The sequence below is a fragment of the Myxocyprinus asiaticus genome, chromosome 17, assembly GCF_019703515.2.
Source record: "Myxocyprinus asiaticus isolate MX2 ecotype Aquarium Trade chromosome 17, UBuf_Myxa_2, whole genome shotgun sequence".
In the NCBI taxonomy this organism is placed as follows: Eukaryota; Metazoa; Chordata; class Actinopteri; order Cypriniformes; family Catostomidae; genus Myxocyprinus; species Myxocyprinus asiaticus.
In genome coordinates, this window is record NC_059360.1 from 10970 (window position 1) to 32600 (window position 21631).

The 21631-nt window shown below is 36.0% G+C and overlaps 1 protein-coding gene across 3 annotated transcripts; it reads right to left on the minus strand.

Moving 5' to 3' along the window:
* Positions 1–1480: 1480 nt before the first annotated feature.
* LOC127455355 (NACHT, LRR and PYD domains-containing protein 12-like) lies at positions 1481–20159 on the minus strand. Of its 3 annotated transcripts, none has more exons than XM_051723186.1 (7): positions 19938–20159; positions 18862–19071; positions 16805–18679; positions 15189–15362; positions 13295–13468; positions 5778–5824; positions 1481–2396 (listed from the first exon to the last, which is right to left on the minus strand). In XM_051723186.1, the coding sequence occupies exons 2-7, from the start codon at positions 19011–19013 to the stop codon at positions 1822–1824; spliced, it is 2997 nt and encodes a 998-aa protein (XP_051579146.1). In that variant the 5' UTR covers positions 19014–19071; positions 19938–20159; the 3' UTR covers positions 1481–1821. The 3 variants fall into 3 exon arrangements, with proteins under 3 accessions (XP_051579146.1, XP_051579145.1, XP_051579147.1); XM_051723185.1 differs by lacking the exon at positions 19938–20159 and adding an exon at positions 19301–19493; XM_051723187.1 differs by lacking the exon at positions 19938–20159 and adding an exon at positions 19447–19463.
* Positions 20160–21631: the final 1472 nt, after the last annotated feature.

A 21631-nucleotide genomic window follows, 5' to 3' on the forward strand; every position in this document is an offset into this window, starting at 1 on the left:
AATCTTGACATCATAGAAAGAACCAATATGGCAGTGGCCTCAACAGTTAAAGGTAATATAAACATATATTTCTGTTTGATATGCATTTATTATGCCATTGTTTCCTTGAGCTTTTTTTGTTCTTAAACATTTTGCAAGAACAGATACAGAAGTGAATTAATGGATTAATGTAGTGATAAATATTTTGCTGTTATAAACAAAGCTGTTTTGGCATTATGAGATTAAGTGAATAACTTCCTGAGGATGTGAACAGCTCTAGGTAGAATCTCTGAATTGCCATCTATTTACAGTAATTACAATATGATATGATCACAGCATCAATACTCCATGTGTAAAGAGCACATTAAAAACATCTAGAGTCAGGTTGGAACATGGTTGGAAAAAACTGAAACTAAGCTAAAATATTTTTTTTATAATTCTAAACCTAACTAAAATGAAATAATAATAAAAAATACCTCTAATAAATTGTAGTTTTTGTTTTAGATATTGTTGGAGACTTCAGGCAGAAGAATTAGAAAAATTAGGATACTATTATTAGAGAGGCCTACAGTCCACACCTGGAATTCCTCAAGGTAATCAATTTAAAGGCTTTGCCAAGATGGTGCCCTAAAGTCTTAAACAACCTGGCATAAATGAGTCAAAATTGCACATCTGCCTAACATTAACTTTCACCAAACAATGGTCTCCTCCTCGGTTTGGTCCTGGTCAAACATACCCCCAACTAAATGTGGAGCATGAGACTGATACATCGAGTAACTTATGATCGACTTGTGACCATCATGGGGACCATTGGAGACCGTTGGAGAAAGAGACCAATATCTGATTTCCTGTGGAATTCCTCTATTGACTGTGCTTATTTCACATCAACTACACAGACCTGTCTTTCTGACACAGTATTTAGTATATAAATATACTGTAGATCTACTATAGATCTGCAGTATATCCTAGAAAGTCATATTAGTACATAAACTTTTAAACACATGCTGGAATCATATCTGTTATTTCACACTTCACAATGCACAAAACCAAGTTTGATATGCTAAAATGTATCAAATAACCTCACATGATGCCTAAATGCAGAATTAGAACTACAGACATTAATGCAGAACACAACAAAGATTTTCCCACAAACCAAGCCAAAGAACATTTGAGGTGGTTAGTTTCAAGGCATGGTCTGAGAATATTCACATATTGCTAACTGTCTCCATCCATTAATTCTGTCAAAGCTCATATCTGTGTTTTATTTATGTCTATGTGTGTTAGTTTAGTTTAATCACAAAATAGCAATAAAGTCTGGTTTGTATTCAAAGAGAAGTTGACTGTCATGTGATTTATAATCATAAGTCCCTTAAAACTTGTTTGATCCTTAGCTACTGTACTTACAAACAGAGAAGTAATATCAATATCCATCAAAGAATTAATAAATATGCTCAAATCAACTGATCGCTGGACAAATAAGTTAATCAGATGTAGACATTGATTCTATATTCCCCGATTTAATCATTCATACCCTTTTTGAGGTAAATTCCTTACAATACACAGTATATTATAAAATTTGAAACATTTACAATCCTTATAAATAAAATGCTACTAGATAGCACTTATAAAAGTCTGCCCTGAGAATTTTTCTTTTTTTTTTTTTTTTTTTTTTTTTTGACGTTAAATAACTAAACCGACATTAGATAAATCTGGGAAAAAAAAGACCTATACTAAAACTAACAAAGAGTGCAAACTAATGAATACTAAACAAAATTAGAATGACCAATTAAAAATAAAACAGAAATAAAAATATTACAAATTTAAAACTAATAATAACCCTGTCTAAAGTGAATCATTTTCTAATGTATTCCTCACAGGAGGTTCAATCTTACACAGAGACACTGAGGAATCAGGATAAAGATTAAATCCAGCGTAGAGGGGTTCAGTGAATGTGGTGATGAATGTGTGTAAGTGTGTGAATGTGTGTGTGTCAGAGACGCTGTAGAAAGACAGCTTGCCGGCCAGCCAGTCCAGATACACTGCTACTTTGTTAGATGAAGTTGAGGGGGTGGGTATGGCAATGTTATTATTATTGTGCCAGACAGAACAAATGTTACCATTGTCAGTCCAGTAAAGACTCCAGGACTTTTCATTGAATCCAAACCGACAATCAATCCCTTGTTTCCTGTTTATTCCTTTATATGTCACTGCTACATTACCCATGCCACTCCATTGAGTCTCCCAGTAACAGCGTCCAGTCAGACTCTCTTTACACAGAACCTGAAGACTCTCATGAAATCTCTCTGGATGATCAGGATATGACTGCTTTTCTTTCACATGTGTCATTTTTCTGTTGTCCTCAGACAGAATGAGATAAGTGTTTGCTGTGTTTGGATCCAGTGTGAGATCACAGGAATCTGAACAGAAGAATAGAGATGAGAACTTCTGTGGCAAATCATGTGAGTGTATTCACCTTATGCACCAGAGAAACTAGCGTGCAACCATCTTGATATTGTTGTCTCTGAACTTCCGTTCTAGATATCTATAGATATCTATGTTGTCAAAGTGTAATTAGCTAGCGAAGTGGATTTACAAGTTATAGAGTTGTCAAAAGCTATCATGAGTATTTTAAAGTGTTCAGGGGATGCCATAACAACTCGAAACAGAGCAGGGAGATTTTAAAACAAGAGTACTTTATTCATAAATACACAAGATACCTTCCGACTGTGGACATACTGATATTCTTCTGTGCTCATGAAACTCCAAGAGACAACATAAAGTCATTAAAAATATCTCTGTAAGACACATCTGACCATCTTCTTATGTCATTCACCCATCACATTATAGTTTAGGTGAGTGTATGTTTTATTTTATATTCCATTTACAACAATTTTAATCACATTTACCCCTCTTAAAAATGTAAGGTGACAAATTTATTTTAAAAATTAATTGTACTTTTCTTTAATGTTGAGCTGCATGATTTGGATAAAATAATATATTGCGATTCTTTTGAAAAATATTTTGATTGCGATTTGAACTGCAATATAACAATAAAAAACTAGTGACTATTTTTGCCCAATATTTGGTAATGTTTTGCCCATGCACTACTGCTAATAAAAAGACTTGTGCTACTCTTTGATGGTTCATTCTCGAGTCCTCTTAAAAAGAATAATTAAGACCTTTTTGACTTCCGACACAAAAAAGTAAGAGATAAAACAGTGAAACAATTTTGTGAAACAGTGTATTCCCACAGTAACTATCCATGGTGTACCCCTTTTCTTTCACTATGGTATTGGGTCTCAGCCCATTATTCATCATCATTATTTTTTGGAACCCAGTCAACATCAATATTATATTTGATTGTGGCATTAATTGTTTTTTAGCTATGCCTCCTACAAAAAAAAAAAAATTCTCAGGTGATCTTTCGAAGAGCCACACAAATAACTGAACAAAATGTTGATTTTCATCTTTGTTAAAAAGTTACAACAATACAAAGATGACTTGTGACCGCTGTGCTAACTGAGCTTGATATGTTCCTTTGGCTTGGTATGATGTTCCATCTTCTCCTCTGTCCACAAATACCTCATGTCGTGGGGTGAATTATTTGTACAGTTAAAGTCAGAAGTTTATATACACCTTAGCCAAATACGTTTACATTTATTTTTCACAATTCCTGACATTTGATTGTACAAAACATTTCCTGTCTTAGGTCAGTTAGGATCACTACTTTATTTTAAGAATGTGAAATGTCAGAATAAAAGTAGAGAGAATGATTTATTTCAGCTTTTATTTCTTTCATCACATTCCCAGTGGGTTAGAAGTCTACATACACTTTGTTAGTATTTGGCAGCATTGCCTTTAAATTGTTTAACTTGTGTCAAACATTTTGGGTATCCTTCCACAAGCTTCTCACAATAAGTTGCAGGAATTTTGGCCCATTCCTCCAGACAGAACTGGTGTAACTGAGTCAGGTTTGTAGGCCTCCTTGCTCGCACATGATATTTCAGTTCTGCTCACAAATTTTCTATCAGATTGAGGTCAGGGCTTTGTGATGGCCACTCCAATACCTTGACTTTGCTGTCCTTAAGCCATTTTGCCACAACTTTGGAGGTATGCTTGGGGTCATTGTCCATTTGGAAGACCCTTTTGCCACTGAGCTTTAACTTCCTGGCTGATGTCTTGAGATTTTGCTTCAATATATCCACATCATTTTCCTTCCTCATGATGCCATCTATTTTGAGAAGTGCACCAGTCCCTCCTGCAGCAAAACACCCCCACAACATGATGCTGCCACCCCCATGCTTCACGGTTGGGATGGCTTGCAAGCCTCACCCTTTTTCCTCCAAACATAACAATGGTCATTATGGCCAAACAGTTAAATTTTTGTTTCATCAGACCAGAGGATATTTCTCCAGAAAGTAAGATCTTTGTCCCCATGTGCACTTGCAAACTGTAGTCTGGCTTTTTTATGGCAGTTTTGGAGCAGTTGCTTCTTCCTTGCTAGCAACCTTTCAGGTTATGTCGATATAGAACTCGTTTTACTGTGGATATAGATACATGTCTACCTGTTTCCTCCAGCAACTTCACAAGGTCCTTTGCTGTTGTTCTGGGATTGATTTGCACTTTTCACACCAAACTATGTTCATCTCTAGGAGACAGAATGGGTCTCCTTCCAGATCGGTATGATGGCTGTGTGGTCCCATGGTGTTTATACTTGCGTACTATTGCTTGTACAGATGAACGTGGTACCTTCAGGCATTTGGAAATTGCTCCCAAGGATGAACCAGACTTGTGGAGGTCCACAATTTTGTTTCTGAGGTCTTGGCTGATTTCTTTTGATTTCCCATGATGTCAAGCAAAGAAGCACAGAGTTTGAAGGTAGACCTTAAAATACATCTACAGGTACACCTTCAATTCAGTGCACCTCCTATCAGAAGATAATTGTCTAATTGTCTGAAGGCTTGACATCATTTTCTGGAATTTTCCAAGCTGCTTAAAGGCACAGTTAACTTAGTGTATGTAAACTTCTGACCCACTAGAATTGTGATATAGTCAATTAAAAGTTAAACAATCTGTCTGTAAACAATTGTTGGAAAAATTACTCATGTCATGCACAAAGTAGATGTGATTAAAGTGAGTGATTAAAGAAAAATTATTTGAATGACTTCAAACTAAGTGCATGTAAACTTCTTACTTCAGCTGTATTTGCATATTAACATATAGTGGCCAAACATATTGAAATTACACAAAAGTGAAATTAAAGTGAATTTGGTGCACTTTTAATACAACATAAGTAAATGAAATCAAACCTGGAGGAGCACATCTGTCTCTGAGCATGAGATGGAGTTGTGGAGCACAGAATCACTCTAAAAACACTGTCATACTGTACTACCACAACACAGACAGGACAGAGCAGCACACATAAACTTTGAAGTGAGCAGACTTTTTATTTATTTAATTAAATCAAAGCCCTTTTTGATTTAATAATAAAGGTCATATTGCAATTTCAATTAGCCATGTGTCATATTTTTACAATATATTAGAAAAAACAGAAAATATGTTTGGTGTGCAATGTTTTAAGACTAAATTATATTAATTGTAACATGAGATTAATAGTTAAGTTCTTTTCAAGTCCATCCCAAATTGACACAAAGTTAACATGTACTGTATGTTGTGTCCTTCGATAATTGGCTGATAAAGTCTTTGGCTGTAATGTATTGTCCAAGTTTTACATTTCAATTTTATTTTAATTCATTGTACAGCTCTAATTAAAAGGAAAGAATACAAAAAATACTTACATTTATTTAGTCCTGGTGTGATTCTGAAGAGTTCATTATGGTCCACACTAACAGAAAAAAATAAAACACAAATTATGTTAACTTTGTTTCTCTTTAACATAAATCTACATAACTTCACAAATATACTATTACAGAATTTGATAGTAAATATTGTACTGTACCGTGTGTGTACAGTATCACAGAGACTAATATACCAATTTGGTATACCCTTTATTTTATTTATTTATTTGTTGCAATCTTAAGATCTACATATTTTTTTTTTTTCAATAAATAATTATACTAAATTATGGCAAAAATGTTAAATTAATCAGTTAGCAAAAAATGTAAAATTACAATAAAAAATTTATATAGATAGACAGATAGAGTCTCTGAATGGTGATTCACAAGACTGTCACCACATTTAGACAACATTATGCCAAGATATCGAAGATGCTAAATTGCAAACAGATTTTTAAATATCGAACGGTGTTGCCATGGCGGTTCACTAAATTAATGGCAAAAATAGGCAAACAGGAAGTGTCTGCGTGCATTGTGTGATTTAGATTATAATTGAGTTGTATGTTGTTTCTTGGGGGCTAAACACATGGACGTGCCTATTGTGGGTCACAGTCATAGTGCCACTAACTGGCAGCAGGAAGTGTGGCACTTACAACAGACTTTGAAAAAGTTATTTTATATTTACCCCAATTGCTTAAATTGTTTAAACACTGCTGATCAAAAATTTTGTGGAGTTGTAGTCAAACTGGAATGGTGGCATATATCTATTACTCATTGTATGATTAGGGTCCAAGTTTACATTAATGCTGAGTTGTTGCTGTGTCCATCATCCATTATTTCCAAAAGCCACCGAGTGGAAATGGACCTATGGTGCTTGGGCCCGTCATCGCTGCTTGCAGCTATATTTCCTTTTATTTTTATTTTTTTAAACTAATATATATGACAAATATATTTGTATTGTACAAAACACAATAAAAGATTAATAATAATAATAAAAATAATAATAATAATAACAATAATGAACACGTAGTATTATCTTGTATTATAATACAATTCAAATGGGCTCCAAAAAGTGAGTGAACTTATAGTTTTTGCACCCTCTATTTGTAGAATATATGTGTAGAGAAATATTGTTTTTTATTACTGTATTGTTGTATTGGTGCATCTAAATGAAAATCAATATAATTTTTGAAGCCATATCCCCCAGCCATGAGCGTTAGCATAGGAAAGTAGCCTATGCACAGATATGGGACAAAAATCTACCCTTATATCTAGGGTAGACCAGGGGCATGCTCCCCTGGGACAATCTTTCGGCATAAACAACACAAAATCATTAAATTCTGGTAAATTTGAGAAAGGAGTTTTTAAAATTTCTCGGGTATATGTAGCATTCATGTAACTATTGACTGAAGCATTTCTAAAAGACAATACCCGTTCAGAACAAGCATGTTCTTGTGCTACACAAGATGCAGCACAATGAATAAAGCAGGACGCAGGTGTCTTGATGCATTTTTAACAGTTGAATTTCTTTTTAAACTGTCACGGCATCAAAAAATGCAGTGCTCCTGTAAGAGATGCTACATAAAAAATGATTACAAATCAGAGCAGGTGGATGCAAAAAAACACGTTCAGAGTGAACAGCCCTTTATTTACGTGACACAGCACTGCTGCTCCCTATATGCAGAGTACGCATTCTGTGTAGGGCACCAACCCCCTAGGGGGGCACCGTCTTATCCTTGGGGGGTAACACTTCTGTTAGTAACACACAGAGGTGGGGACAAGTCACACATGTGCAAGTCACAAGCAATTCTCAAGTTGTTACCTTCAAGTCTCAATTCAGCGGTGCGTACAGTCAATCAAATCAAGTCAGTGGTTCACCTCAAGCAAGTCAAGTGAAGTCCTACTAAGAGTCAAGTCGAGACAAGTCACAGAACAAAACAGAATCAAGGAGAGGTTTATTACATTATATTATTAATCTATAAAATATATTTATAAACTAAACTAATTCAATTTAAATTACACCTTATATCAGGCTCTTATTCATCCCAAGAATTATGAATGTTCTGAATTATACATCCAAAACTGAGAACTACATATAATGTATACACACACACACACACACACACACACAAATTCAAAACTGCCATTATAAACCCATAGGAAAATACAGGAACCCATGGCTCGGAAATTCTCTTCTGGAATTTTGGACAACAACCTGAATAGCTCTATAGCACATTATTATGTATATATAATAATAATAATACTATTATTATTATTGTGACTGTGCCATGAAAATGCGTTTGAAATTAGAAGCATATTTAGTGCTTTAAATTTGCTTTGCATTAAAAAAATTAAATGCAGGAAAAACCCTGTATTATACAGAGAGTATATAAAGAGAGACAATGGGTGAATGTAGCACACCACATAAGAGTATCAAAGCAAAAAGCCATTTATATCACATCATTTTGTGAAAATGGATATAATGGATATTCTTTATAAAATAGACATATTACAATCCAACAAAATTTCTCTAAATGTGCACTCTTTGACTAAATGTTGGATGTTATTTACTGACACCTGCTAGACAAATCAACGGGAGCTACATCGCTGAAGCTATGTGTGTCTTTACAGGTTCATATTCATAGCTTACATTTGATGTTTTGAAATGTTTAAAAAAATTATTCTCACAGTAAAAAATGTTATCTTGAATCAGTGGCTAAATATCAAAGCTGGACTTGTATTACACATTTGGAATTATGAAGGCCTATTGTTTGTCATGATTAAATAAGAACTGTATGGTAATAACAATATATTATATTGTATATTGTATATAATTTTATACAATATATTATATATATCGTCGCTGTCCAATGAAAAACGTGTATCTCCATTTTTGGCAATTTTTTATAATTAACATTTATTATTATTTCTTACAATAATAAAGAAAAGCAAAAACACATATACATACAATCAACATTTCAACATACAACCACCCCTCCCCCCCAATACCCAATCCTTCCCCTGACCCCCAACAAACTTCCCTAGTCACAGGGAATATATACACACACAAAAAAGCAAACAAACACACACACACACAAAAAAAAAAAAAAAAAGAAAAAATATATTATATATATATATATATAATAATCATACACATTTAAAACTATACTACTCTCTCCACCGCCCCACACCGAGAGCCCTCCAAAATCTTCAAATAGTTGCCCCATTTCCCTACAAACAAATCCAAGTTTCTCCGTCTTCCAAATGATACCTGCTCAAAAACCGCCAACCTCCCCATCTCCATGCACCTCTCCCGAAATGAGGGCTTTCCAGCTGACCTCCAACCCCTCAAAATAATCTGCCTGGCGATCATCACACTAGTCAGAACCCAATTCTCTTAGTGTCTATTCCCCACATCGATGACCACCCCATTGCCCAAAACACAGAGTCTGGGGCAAAACAAAACCTGAGTGCCCAACACATCACACACAAAACTCTGAACCTTCCACCAGAATTCCTGGATCTCAACACACGACCAAAAAACATGGGCCGTGTCTCCATCCTCCGATTGGCATCGCCAGCAGGTGTCTTTAAGACCAAGCCTAAAAAATCTAGAGGGGGTCCAATTAAATCTATGTAAAATCTTGAATTGCATAAGGCACACCCTTGCATCTTTAGATGCAGACTTGATGTTTTTTAGAATCCTAGCCCACACTCCCTCCTCCAATACCAAGTTGACATCTTTCTCCCATAATCTCTTGATAGAAGTTAAAGCTCTGTCCCCCAGACTCTGAATTAGCAGGGAGTAATACACTGATAACTCATAACCTTTTCCAAAAGCAGTAATCACCTCTCCCAGAGTATCTGCCGCTTTAGGGGGGTGTATGCTATTCCCAAAAATAGTACAGAGCAGGTGGCACAGTTGTAAATACCTATAAAACTGAGATCTGGGAATCCCAAAATGTTGAACCAAATTTTCAAAAGATATCAACACTCCACTCTCATATAAATCCACTCTGACCAGCCGAAAGGGGACTTATTAATACATAATTTTGGGTTCTGCCATATGTTCGAGGCAACATTTAAATAAATGTCAGAATTAAACACTCTGGATACTTTTGTCCATTCCGATTGCAAATGCGAGATAACTGGGTGTAACTTAACTTCTCTGATTAGTTTGATAGAAAGGCTTTGCTGTTCAATACAAAACCAGGGAGGGGCTCTTTCAGGTGGAAGCAACCAATGAGCCAAATGTCTGAGACCGAATGCATAATAATAAAACAAAATCTTGGGTAGGCCTAGCCCACCTTGGTCAATCTGCCTATGTAATTTATTGAAATGTAATCTGGGATTCTTACCATTCCAAATGAAGGACTTCGCTATGCTATCAAATTGCTTGAAATAAGAGAGGGGGACATCTACCAGGAGAGACTGTAGCAGGTAGTTAAATTGTGGAATACAATTAATTTTAATAACATTAACCTTCCAAATCATAGATAAATGTAACAAAGCCCACCTGCCCACATTGCTCAAAAACCTTTTTATTAAGGGGTCAAAATTAACTAACTAAGTCAGACAAATTTGCTGGGAATAAAATGCCCAAATACAAAATGCCCTGTCTGGGCCACTGGAAGATGCCTGGCTGAAAAGCCATTACTGGGCAGTACGCTGTCAGAGCCAAAGATCTGGATTTAGACCAATTAACTCTGTATCCTGAGAACTTAGAAAAGGAATTAATAATTCTGTGGAGGCAAGGCATAGATCTAGAAGGGTCGGAGACGAATAATAAAATATCATCTGCATAAAGCAAAAGCTTATGCACCACACCTCCCGCCACCACCCCTGGGAAATCATCTTCCCTTCTTATCACGGCTGCTAATGGTTCCAGGGCAAGACAGAACAATAATGGGGAAAGAGGGCAACCCTGCCGGGTGCCCGTATCCAGAGTAAAATAATCTTAAATTAATCCATTTGTTGGTACCACTGCTAACGGGTGTCTATAAAGTAACTTAATCTATCCAATAAATGTAATCCCAAGCCTGTAACTTTCCAAAATCTTAAACAGATAATCCCATTCTACCATATCAAACGCCTTTTTGGCATCAAGTGAGATGGCAGCCACCGGAGTCTTATCATTCACCACTGACCACGTGATACTGATGAAACGCCTGTTATCAGAAGAGCTGCAGCCCCGAATAAACCCCACCTGATCTATATGTATAAGAGATGTCATAACTTTACTTAATCGATTAGCCAAAATTTTTGACAATATTTTAATGTCTAGCTGGATGAGGGAAATTGGACGGTAACTCTTACACTCGCTTGGAACTTTGTCCTTTTTAAGAATCAGGCTGATCCGGGCTTGCGTCATGGTTGGCAGAAACTTACCCTATGACATAAAAAGTATTAAAACCCTATGAAATAAAAAGTATTAAAACAAGCAAAGTGCACAGAGCTTGATGTTCACACATCTGAACCTCGCATGGCGTCACGTGACCCCTCCATTTTTGGCAATTTTGACTTTTTACTATTGATGGAATGCACCAAATGACCTCTTCCTACTGTTTGAATTGTGCATTGAAATGATCAAAAGATGTTTAATCAGGCTGTCTGTTTAACAAGTATCTTGTAAGATTGTTTATGAGAAAAATAGTTTTTCCATGCTCTTTAAATTTTTTTTTGGAGGTACATGTTTTTCATCGGACAGTGACGATATGCAGTGATTGTAAATGTTCGTGTGGCCACCGGTAGCCTTTGTGTAAGAAGGGGATTTTAACCAAAGCAAACAGGTAATGCACAAATCTGAAACTGTTCAGAACAAATGCATTCTCTACGCGTTATGTGTAATCCATTGCTACGAATAGAGCTAAACGCAGGGGTCTTTAGATACATTTTTAACAGTTGAAGTTCTTTTTAACTTGACAGTGTCTAAAAATGCAGTGCTCCTGTAAAATATGTCAAAAACACAATGAAACATAACGCAGTTGTCACAGACATCCATCTTGCGAATGTTTACATGGAAAACAATTAAAAACAGAGCAGGTGGAATCAAAAAACACGTTTGGTGTGAACAGCCCCTTATGCACATGACACAACAGCATTTGCTTAAGTTTTTCAAAGTTACCTCTCAAAATCATTATGATTAATTTGTGAATCGGCCATCGCTAGTTCTTTTCAACAACCAACAGATAGATGAGAAACATGTCGTTATTGCTGAAATATTCTGAAAGGAACATTTTTCTCAGGTCAGTCAAAGTACTAATGGTATGCACAGTGCGTAGCTACAGCCGTACAGCTGCAGGTGCCACTAAATGTACATAACTTTGTGTTTTATGAAATGTCGAATGAAGTTGGAGGTCGTTGTGTTTTGTGTCCAAAATCCAGACATCTGCATTGCATGGCAGATCTCTTTTTATGGATGTTTCACTTTGAAGTTTTAATAGCCAAAGGAAATTATCTGTGGAGCTGATCTGCTATCCTCCATCATAGCTGGTGCGTTTCAGTTCTGTGTGCGCAGCCGCAGCATAATGGAAGCGAACACTGACACTAATGAGTGGTTCCATGGTGATTTAAATTTTGTGTAAATTTATTGTTGTTGCAATAACATTTTAAGTATTTTAATACTAGTCATTAAAGTGTATCCAGATAATATAAAGGTTGCACATAACGTTTTGAGGACTGTTAGGTCAGTTAACTTCACATAGGTTTTAATGTTGGCACCACTAGTTCTGCCACCAGTACTGTATGTGACGTAGGTGTGACATTGCCAAAGGACAGGTTGGCGCAATGGCGCCCCTTCTGTTTGGCGCCCCATGAGTTGCATATGTTGCATACCCCATTTTTGCACCCCTGAATTTTGAGATTGTATGCAAATGTCTTTACAGAAAAAAAGGATCTTACTAAGGATGACAATGGAAGGATATACCAGACAAACTTCATAAGGTTTTGTAAATTGTTTCTGAAATTGTGCTTACTATTTGTTGATACATTAATTGAGACCTACTTAATATGATATAGCATAGTTGAATTTTCTTGTACATACTGTAAATTTACAAATTTTAAGTGGAAAGCAAAGTCCAGTGATTTATTAATGATTTTCGAGTGATTAATGAATTAAATATCATTTAGTTTACCAATCAAACCGACTGTATTCCTTCAGAAGATTTGATGCATGGATTACTTTTATGGCAATTCTGGGTGCTTTATTAAGTATTAAAGTGAGTCACTGTCAACTGCCATTGTATTAAATTCAGCCAAAAAGACTGGATTAAAATATAATTATTTCATTTTATGTTCTGTACAAGTCATTCATGCTTGATGGTATGTGATGGCAGAATTTATTTTGGGTGAATTATCTCTTTCAATTATTTTAAGGGACACAAAAACAATTAGCAGTTTCTTATGAATTTGAATTCTGTTTGGAATATTTTGTGACACCTGAACTGTGGCCTATTACATGTGATGTTATACATAAGTAGTTTTATTCTTACATATGTGCACATACAAATGTACCAACATACTTGAGTTTGTCCAATTTGCAGTTTGGATCGTTGAGTCTCTCAGAGAGCAGTTTGACTCCTGATTCTCCTGGGTGATTGTAGCTCAGATCCAACTCTATCAGATGTGAGGGGTTTGAACTCAGAGCTGAAGCCACAAAGCAACAGCCTTCCTCTGTCACCATACAGCCAGATAATCTACAAACACACATACAACAGTCAGATAATCTACGGAGAGAAAGTTATTGGATTTGTGATTGAGCATCTGTGTTTTATTTGATGTCTATGAATGAATATGCCAATTCAAACACTTAAGCGCATGATTCTAAAAGCTGAAAGGCTGAATAATGAATCCAGATATACTTTATCTAATAATCTGCATTTTTCTTTTAAAATCATGGAAATTCAAAAATTTAAATTTTAATTATTGCAGCTATGAGAGAAGAGAATAGTTTTGGGCTGTTTTAAAGATGCTATTTGTCAACCTGAATTTTTGTATTAGATTTCCTACATTCTTATGTTATTTCTGAAAAGCCCAGTGGCACATTTAAAATAGTCAAAATATGGCAGAAGATTTTAAACAATCAACCCAACCTCTTTCATCTCAAATGTTAAATAAACTGAAAACAACTCTCTGCACCTTGGTTAAAATAATAAATCATCCAAGATTAAGGTTGGGAACTGAGAACCGGTTCTTGTTCAGAACTGGTTCCATTTAAAAAGAATACCAGAATCGGATGATCTTTATGACTTTCGGTTCCATTAACGGTTCTCCTGCATGCAATTTTCCGCAGACACGGCTGGAACACCGTCCTGAAATACTCTGTGTTTCCAGTAGCACATCTCTGCAGCAGCGCTGCCCTCTACTGACTCTACAGCGTAAAACACAAAGTTCTACCAGTGTATTTGATTCCTGGTCTTGAGCCGGCTCTTTTGAATCTACAGTGCGAAACATATGTGCTTCCAGTATAGTTCGATTCCCAAAATAATTATTCAAAGGTGCCATTTCTTTTGAATCTACAGCCCATAACATACAGCGCATCCGGTATAGTTCGATTCCCAAAAGAATCTTTCTAATGAGCAGGTTCTTTTGAATCTACAGCCCAAAACATATCCCACTTCCGGTACAGTTCGATTCCCAAAAGAATCATTGAATCTACAGTGCAAAACACAGCGCTTCCATTTATAGTCCAGTATACATGTAATCTTATTCTGATGTTCAAGTTAAGAATGTCCAACTCAAAATTAAATAATAACTGTTGAAATCTCACAAGCCTGAAGTACAACATTAAGCTACAAAACACAGTATAAACCATCTCTGGAACTGTTACTGTTAATTTAATAATCAGCTGTGAGACTTAAATCAAGTAGTGCAGTTACAGACTATTATGACAATGTATAATTAAAGTTACATGAGAGTTGTTGTAATACATGGAATTTTATAAAAGAATAAACAAATTAATAAAATATGATATCACATTTCTTGTTGGTTTAGGTTTGTTTATTTAAAATACAGTATAGTTAAGATTTATTATTGGATTGTAATTATGTCTCTAAAAAGTCTGCAAATACACATTTTACAAGAATTTTATTACATTTATTTCTGATTTGTTATATCTGGTCTGTAGAAATCTGAAATGATCTCATCATTTGGTAACAGACTGCAAAGGGTAGTAAATACAAAAAAAACTGCATTTCTCATTTCCAAATAATTCTTTTAAAAAAAAAGTACATAAAGAATTACTGGAATCATAACTGGAACCGTTAAGGAACCGGAATTGTTAAGAGGAATTGGAACCAGAATCGTTAATTTCCTTATGATTCCCATCCCTATCCAAGATCCATCAACCATCAGAAATAAGTCAAAATCAAACACAATTATAATTTATTATTATTTTATAGTTCTATCCATACAAACCTCAGTATCTCTAGTTGACAGCTTGTACTCTTTAGTCCATCAGAGAGCAGCTTCACTCCTGAATCCTGCAGGTCATTGTTACTCAAGTCCAGCTCTCTCAGGAGGGAGTTTGATGATTGTAAAACTGAAGCCACAAATTCACATGACTGACCAGTGAGATTACAGCCATTGAGACTGAAAGAGAGCAAAATACACATTTTAGTGAGTTTTGAGGACAGGATATTAAGGTCCAAATTGGTTATTTTCTAACTACCTTGAGGCCATATAAACAAAATTTCAGTCAATACTGTAGTTTCACATTTTCCTTTGAAAGTTGTAGGTGTTCCCCTGCTGTGAACACTGAGGTTGTTAATCTATGGTTTTTGCTTCTGTTGAGGCCATCCACAGTATTTCACATTTTAAAAAGTTATGTTTCTTAGTGGAATTCCTATTAAAGAACTAGACTACCCATTATGCTAAAGAGAAACTCTCCAGCAGAAATCCATGAACTATAATTCTGCCAAATAAGCTCTGCAGAACCCGCATACTCCCATGACACACTGAGAATGATGCAATTCATTCGATTTTCTTTATACTCTTAAACTACTCATACATTGCTAAATATCTGAAAATGTTAACATTTCTATACACCAATAAGCCAATAGATCAGCAGTTACAGAAATACTCAAACCAGCCCGTCTGACACCAACAATCATCCATGCAATTATCTAATCAGCCAATCATGTGGCAGCAGTGCAGTGCATAAAATCATGCAGATACGGGTCAGGAGCTTCAGTTAATGTTCATATCAACCATCAGAATGGGGAAAAATGTGATCTCATTGATTTGGACCGTGGCATGATTGTTGGTGCCAAACGGACTGGTTTGAGTATTTCTGTAACTGCTGATTCTTCTGGGATTTTCACATACAACAGTCTCTAGAATTTACTCAGATTAGTGGCAAAAACAAAAAACATCCAGTGCGTGGCAGTTCTGCAGATGGAATTGCCTTGTTGATGAGAGAGGTCAACAGAGAATGGCCAGACTTGTTCAAACTGATAAAGTCTACGGTAACTCAGATAACCGCTCTGTACAATTGTGGTGAGAAGAATATCATGCGGGTTGACGTTGATTTGGTGGCACGAGGGAGACTTACACAATATTAGGAAGATGGTTTTAATGTTGTGGCTGGTTGGTGTACTTGTAATCAATAACATTAAATCTATAGATTTATTTTATTCTACTAATTTTAATTCAATTATGTCATTTGCCAAGCTTCATGGAATTGTAGTCGATTCCCTCAGAAAAGACGTTAAGTTGTTCTTTGTCTTTTTGTCTGGTTTTTCAAATACTCTTTTACTTCAAATAAAAGTTTGCAATGTTCTAATTCACCTCAGAACTGGTTTGATTTATTTAATGGCTCTTTTATTAAGGTTTTTATAAAGTCCCTATGGAATAATTAAAGGGAAAAATACTGCTCATAAGATTACTTATGAGAACAACTATTTTGCATCTTTAACTGTAATCCAATTGTAAAGTAGTAGTAAAATTGGGTTTTGGTACATCTCAAGGGTGATTAGTTATATTAAAAGTTTATTTTAATTGTAAATACAACATGATCAGAATAAGTTACTCACATGGCTTTTCTGCAGTTCCTCACAGCTGGTATCAGTCTTCTTCTACCCTCATCTGATGTGTTGTATTTCTTCAGGTCAAGCTCATTCAGCACCTCCTCTGATATTTGAAGCATGTAGGCGATCGCTGAACATTGAGCAGGAGAGAGTTTCTCCTCTGAGTGTTTGTCTGATTTCACAAACTCCTGAATCTCTCTGGACAGAGTCTGATCTTTCATCTCCAGAAGACAGAGGAACAGATTGATGGATTTTTCAGCTGAGAGATGTTTGCCATTCTTGATTGTGTTTTTAATGTACTGTGAGGTTTTCTTGATGCTCTCTGAGCTGTTCTCTGTGTGTGTCAGTATATCCTGTAAGAGTCTCTGATTGGACTGCAGTGAGATGCCCAGCAGGAATCGCAGGAAAAGATCCAGGTGTTCATTTGCACTCCGAAGAGCTTCATCTATGGTGTCCCTATGCAGATTATACACTTGATCCAAAAATTGCAATGTGTCAACATTTTTGATTACATAATGGTAAAACACATAGAAAGCAGCCAGAAACTCCTGAAAGCTGAGATGTATAAAGTAGTACACTTTCCTCTGATGAATCACAGATTCCTCCTTAAAGATCTCAGTGCAGATCCCAGAATACACTGATGTGTCAGTGACATCTATGCCGCTCTCTCTCAGGTCCTCCTCATAGAACATGACATTGCCCTTCATCAACTGTTTGAAAGCCAGTTCAGCAAGTTTCACAATCACTTCTCTTTTGGACTGCAGGAGTTTCTCTTCATACTTCTGATTCCTCATATTGATCTGAATGAGCAGGAAGTGGATGTACATTTCAGTCAGAGTTTGAGGGATTTCTGCACTGTCATCTTGTTTCAGGATGTTTTGAAGCACAGTGGTTGAGATCCAACAGAAGACTGGTATGTGGCACATGATGTGGAGGCTTCTTGATCTTCTAATGTGTGAGATGATTCTGCTGGCTTGATGTTCATCACTGATTCTCTTCCTGAAATATTCCTCCTTCTGAGGGTCATTGAATCCCTGGATTTCTGTGACACGTTTGATGTATTTGGAGGGGATCTGATTGGCTGCTGCTGGTCTGGAGGTAATCCAGATGAGAGCAGAGGGAAGCAGCTCTCCTTTGATGAGGTTTGTCATCAACACACCAACTGATGAAGTCTCAGTCACATCAGAAACTTTCTCACTGTCTGAAAAATCCAGTGGAATTCTGTTTTCATCCAGACCGTCAAAGATGAACACAAGTTTACACTGATCATAAATCTTTGAGTCCAGATCATGAAGTTCTGGATGAAAGTCCAGCAGAAGTTTGTGAAGACTGTACTGCTCATCTTTAATCAAGTTCAACTCTCGAAATGGGAGCACAAACATGAAATCTACATCCTGATTGGCTTTTCCTTCGGCCCAGTCCAGAATGAACTTCTGCACAGAGACTGTTTTTCCAATTCCAGCGATGCCTTTAGTAAGAACAGTCTTTATTTTGTCTGTTCTCTTCTCCTCACATCCTGGTTCAGGTTTAAAGATGTCATTGGAGTAAATTGGAGTGTCTTGTAAGTGCTGAGTTCTGGGTATTTTCTCCATGTGTAAAACCTCATGTTCTTCATTCACCCCTTCACTCTCTGTGTAAATCCTGTTCAGGAGGGTTTGATTCTCGTGTAGTTTGATTCCCTCAAATAATCTCTCGTACTTGTTCTTCATGATGGTTTTGTGTTGGTCTTTGACTCTCCGCAGGTCATCATCCAATGGTTGGTGAAAATGCTGCTGCAGGTTCCAAGTCTTCTCCAAATTTGAATGTATCTGCTCTGCAGATTCTGTGTTTTGCTGCCTGATGTGGGAATTCACAGATCTGATAGTCTCATTTTTCTCAATCCTGCAGAGAAAAGAAAAAGGCAGAAAAAAAGACAATGGCCTTTGGAGACATGAGCAATGCAAGATTTTAAAGTTCAAAGGAAAAAAAATATCTTTAACACATTTAAAAACAAGTAAGTTTGTTCAATCACTGATGTTCTGAGATGCATTACAGTAAATCAACAACCACTTGTTAGTACTAACAGAGGGTCAGTCACTGCTCCATCACTGAATTCAAAGAGATGCTTCATGGATCCGTCACTATTCACAGACACACAACTTGATCTTAGAGATGTTGTTCTTGGCATTTGATACTGATCAGCTGCACACTCCTCTCTCTCCTCACTGAGACTCATTTTAGAGGTAATGTCCCCTACTTTCTTTTCTCAGACTGTTTGGAGATTGGTTTCACACCTAAATGTGGAAACACAAAATTAAAAAAGTTATCACAGATTGCCCGATTAAATTTCAAGATTCAAATTTCAAACTAACGCAACCACTGAGTCGTTCTGTTTACGTAAAACCACTCACAAAATTTACGATATAAAACGATTATAAACTATGGCTTTCAGTCTATAAAATGTATTAAACTGAAATAAAGATATTAATTTCACCAGTCTGAGTAAAAAACAAAAGTGATTACCTTAAATCACTTTAATCGTTGACATTGATGGTTTACACAGATAGTTAGCACGTCATAATAACAGCAGAAAAGCAAATGACAGCTTATTTTTAGAGGACTATATTATTTAAAGATACATTTCTGAAGCTGTCATAAAATTTACTGACGTGTTGATTTCAGTTGTTTAGATCGAAAGCCTCGAAATGGCGTCTTATTTCATATTCTCTTTTACTTTCGTTTTGGTTCCCTGGCAGTGTTGCCAGATTTGTTTGACATTTTCCAGCCCAATGATTGCTCAAAACCCGCACTAATGCGGAAAAAAACACCAAAATAGTGTATATGAAAATGAAATGCACATTAACCATAATACTACAGCGTTGCCTTTACAATACAATTATGCGACGCAAAGATAAAGTCTCCAAAAACCTTTCCATTTACCCATTTATCTTTATTCACACATATAAACAAACATACACACACAAAAAAGTTATGTCAAGAAGCCAAATAATGAAAGTATGCCATTGTGCTATGACTGCAGATGTTTTTGCCATTCAATAGGCCTATTTATTTATTTATTTATTTATTTATTTTATTATTATTATTATTATTATTATTATTATTATTATGTCATATAAAGGTTATATATAATCTGCCCTACCTTTTTACGCTGTTATGGCTCATTCCAAATTCCAAGAAAAGTATAAAACTTTGTAGTCATGTAAGTAAGGTGAATTTGCTAAAACAGTCAAAGTTCCTAGACAGCTGTCATCGTGGACGTAACGCAGCTGATTTTCAGTCATTCCATGTTTCTGTGAGCACATCCAAGAGTCAAGAAAGAGCAGCAAATTAGTGTCGTCAAATATTTCTCATGGGAAGTCACCAAAGGCTTGCTGAAATGCCGCTAAATGTAGCTAAATCACGCGATGGCGTCGTTTATTAGGCAAGATATAAAATTTACATATGTAAATAAATTGGCGTAAAGAGCTATTGCAATCCTTTAAAGAACCATATGTGTTTTTTTTTATTTATTTATTTTTTTTTTATTATTTATTTATTTATTTTTTTAATTGAACTAATGATTTAACAATTAGTATTTAACTACAAATCATTTAGCTATCACTAACTGAACTTGTCAAACATTCAGACAGTGGGGGATTTCTATTTATTTATTTTGTTTTGTAATTAAACTGCATTATTGAACAATGACAAAGTCCAAAATGATCCTAGCAATAGCAACCATAGGAAGGCAGCGGTGTAGTGTTGAGAGTTTTTTTATTATTTATTTTTAAACATTGATTTAAATGCCTTATAATGCCTCAAGTTGAACTGTTTTGGAGATATGTAACATATCTTATTTTTTTAACATATCTGTTGTGATGCTGAACCATCAGTGTGTATTACCTGTGCCAGTGTTACTGTGTCACAATGACTTTTTGACAGTGACAACTCGTGTTCATATCACTTATCTCTATATTCTTTATTATAGATCAGGGGTTCATATCCATTCTCTCTCTCTCACCCTGCATGATCATTTCTCAATGCACTTCTATAGCTGTAGAGTGACTTTCTTCTCTAAATGGATAGCATGCATGTGAATTTGAGGTTGAGATTGTCAACAAATACCAGCAACACGTAAGCTCATCAGTAATTCTATAGAACATCTGTATGCACATAAATCCAACTCCTAATGGCATGCAGATCAGTCATATCACTTGAAACACAGGGGGGCTAGAACACAGAGAAAAATGAGACATCATTCACAATAGAGCTGATGTTTTTAGTGTCGCCAGATGTGGATGAATGTCACTAAAGCAGACTACAAAAGTTGCTAAAATTGTGGTTACTCGCTAGATGGCTCTTTGGCTATGTTCAGACTGCCACTAAAAATCAAGATTTTTTGCATATCGAGATTGCATCCAGATGAGTTTTGATAGTCTGGACAGCAAAAAACCACATGAAGTCTGATTTTTCCGAATCTGATTCAAACCACATCGGGAGGTGGTTTCAAATGCGATTTAAATCAGATTTTTTCAGATGCATCTCAGTCCGGATGCTCTGGCTGCTCAAATCAGATTTCAAAAGGTCTTTTGCATCACTCTTAACGCGACACACAACGATGACGTCAAAAATCGGTGACGGAAATGAAGGAAGTATTCATAAGCCAGCCGTGACTGCAGCACGGAACTTCACGATATTTACCAGTCTCCTCCGTCGCTGAGTTTTTCTTGTGCGACAGAGGAGTTCTGCACTGCGACTGGACAGGACGCTTATTTGGAGAGCAAGATGATGCACCTCCATTTTTCTCGCATCTGTTAGCATCGTCACGTGGGTACGCCTACGTAGTTACTAAAG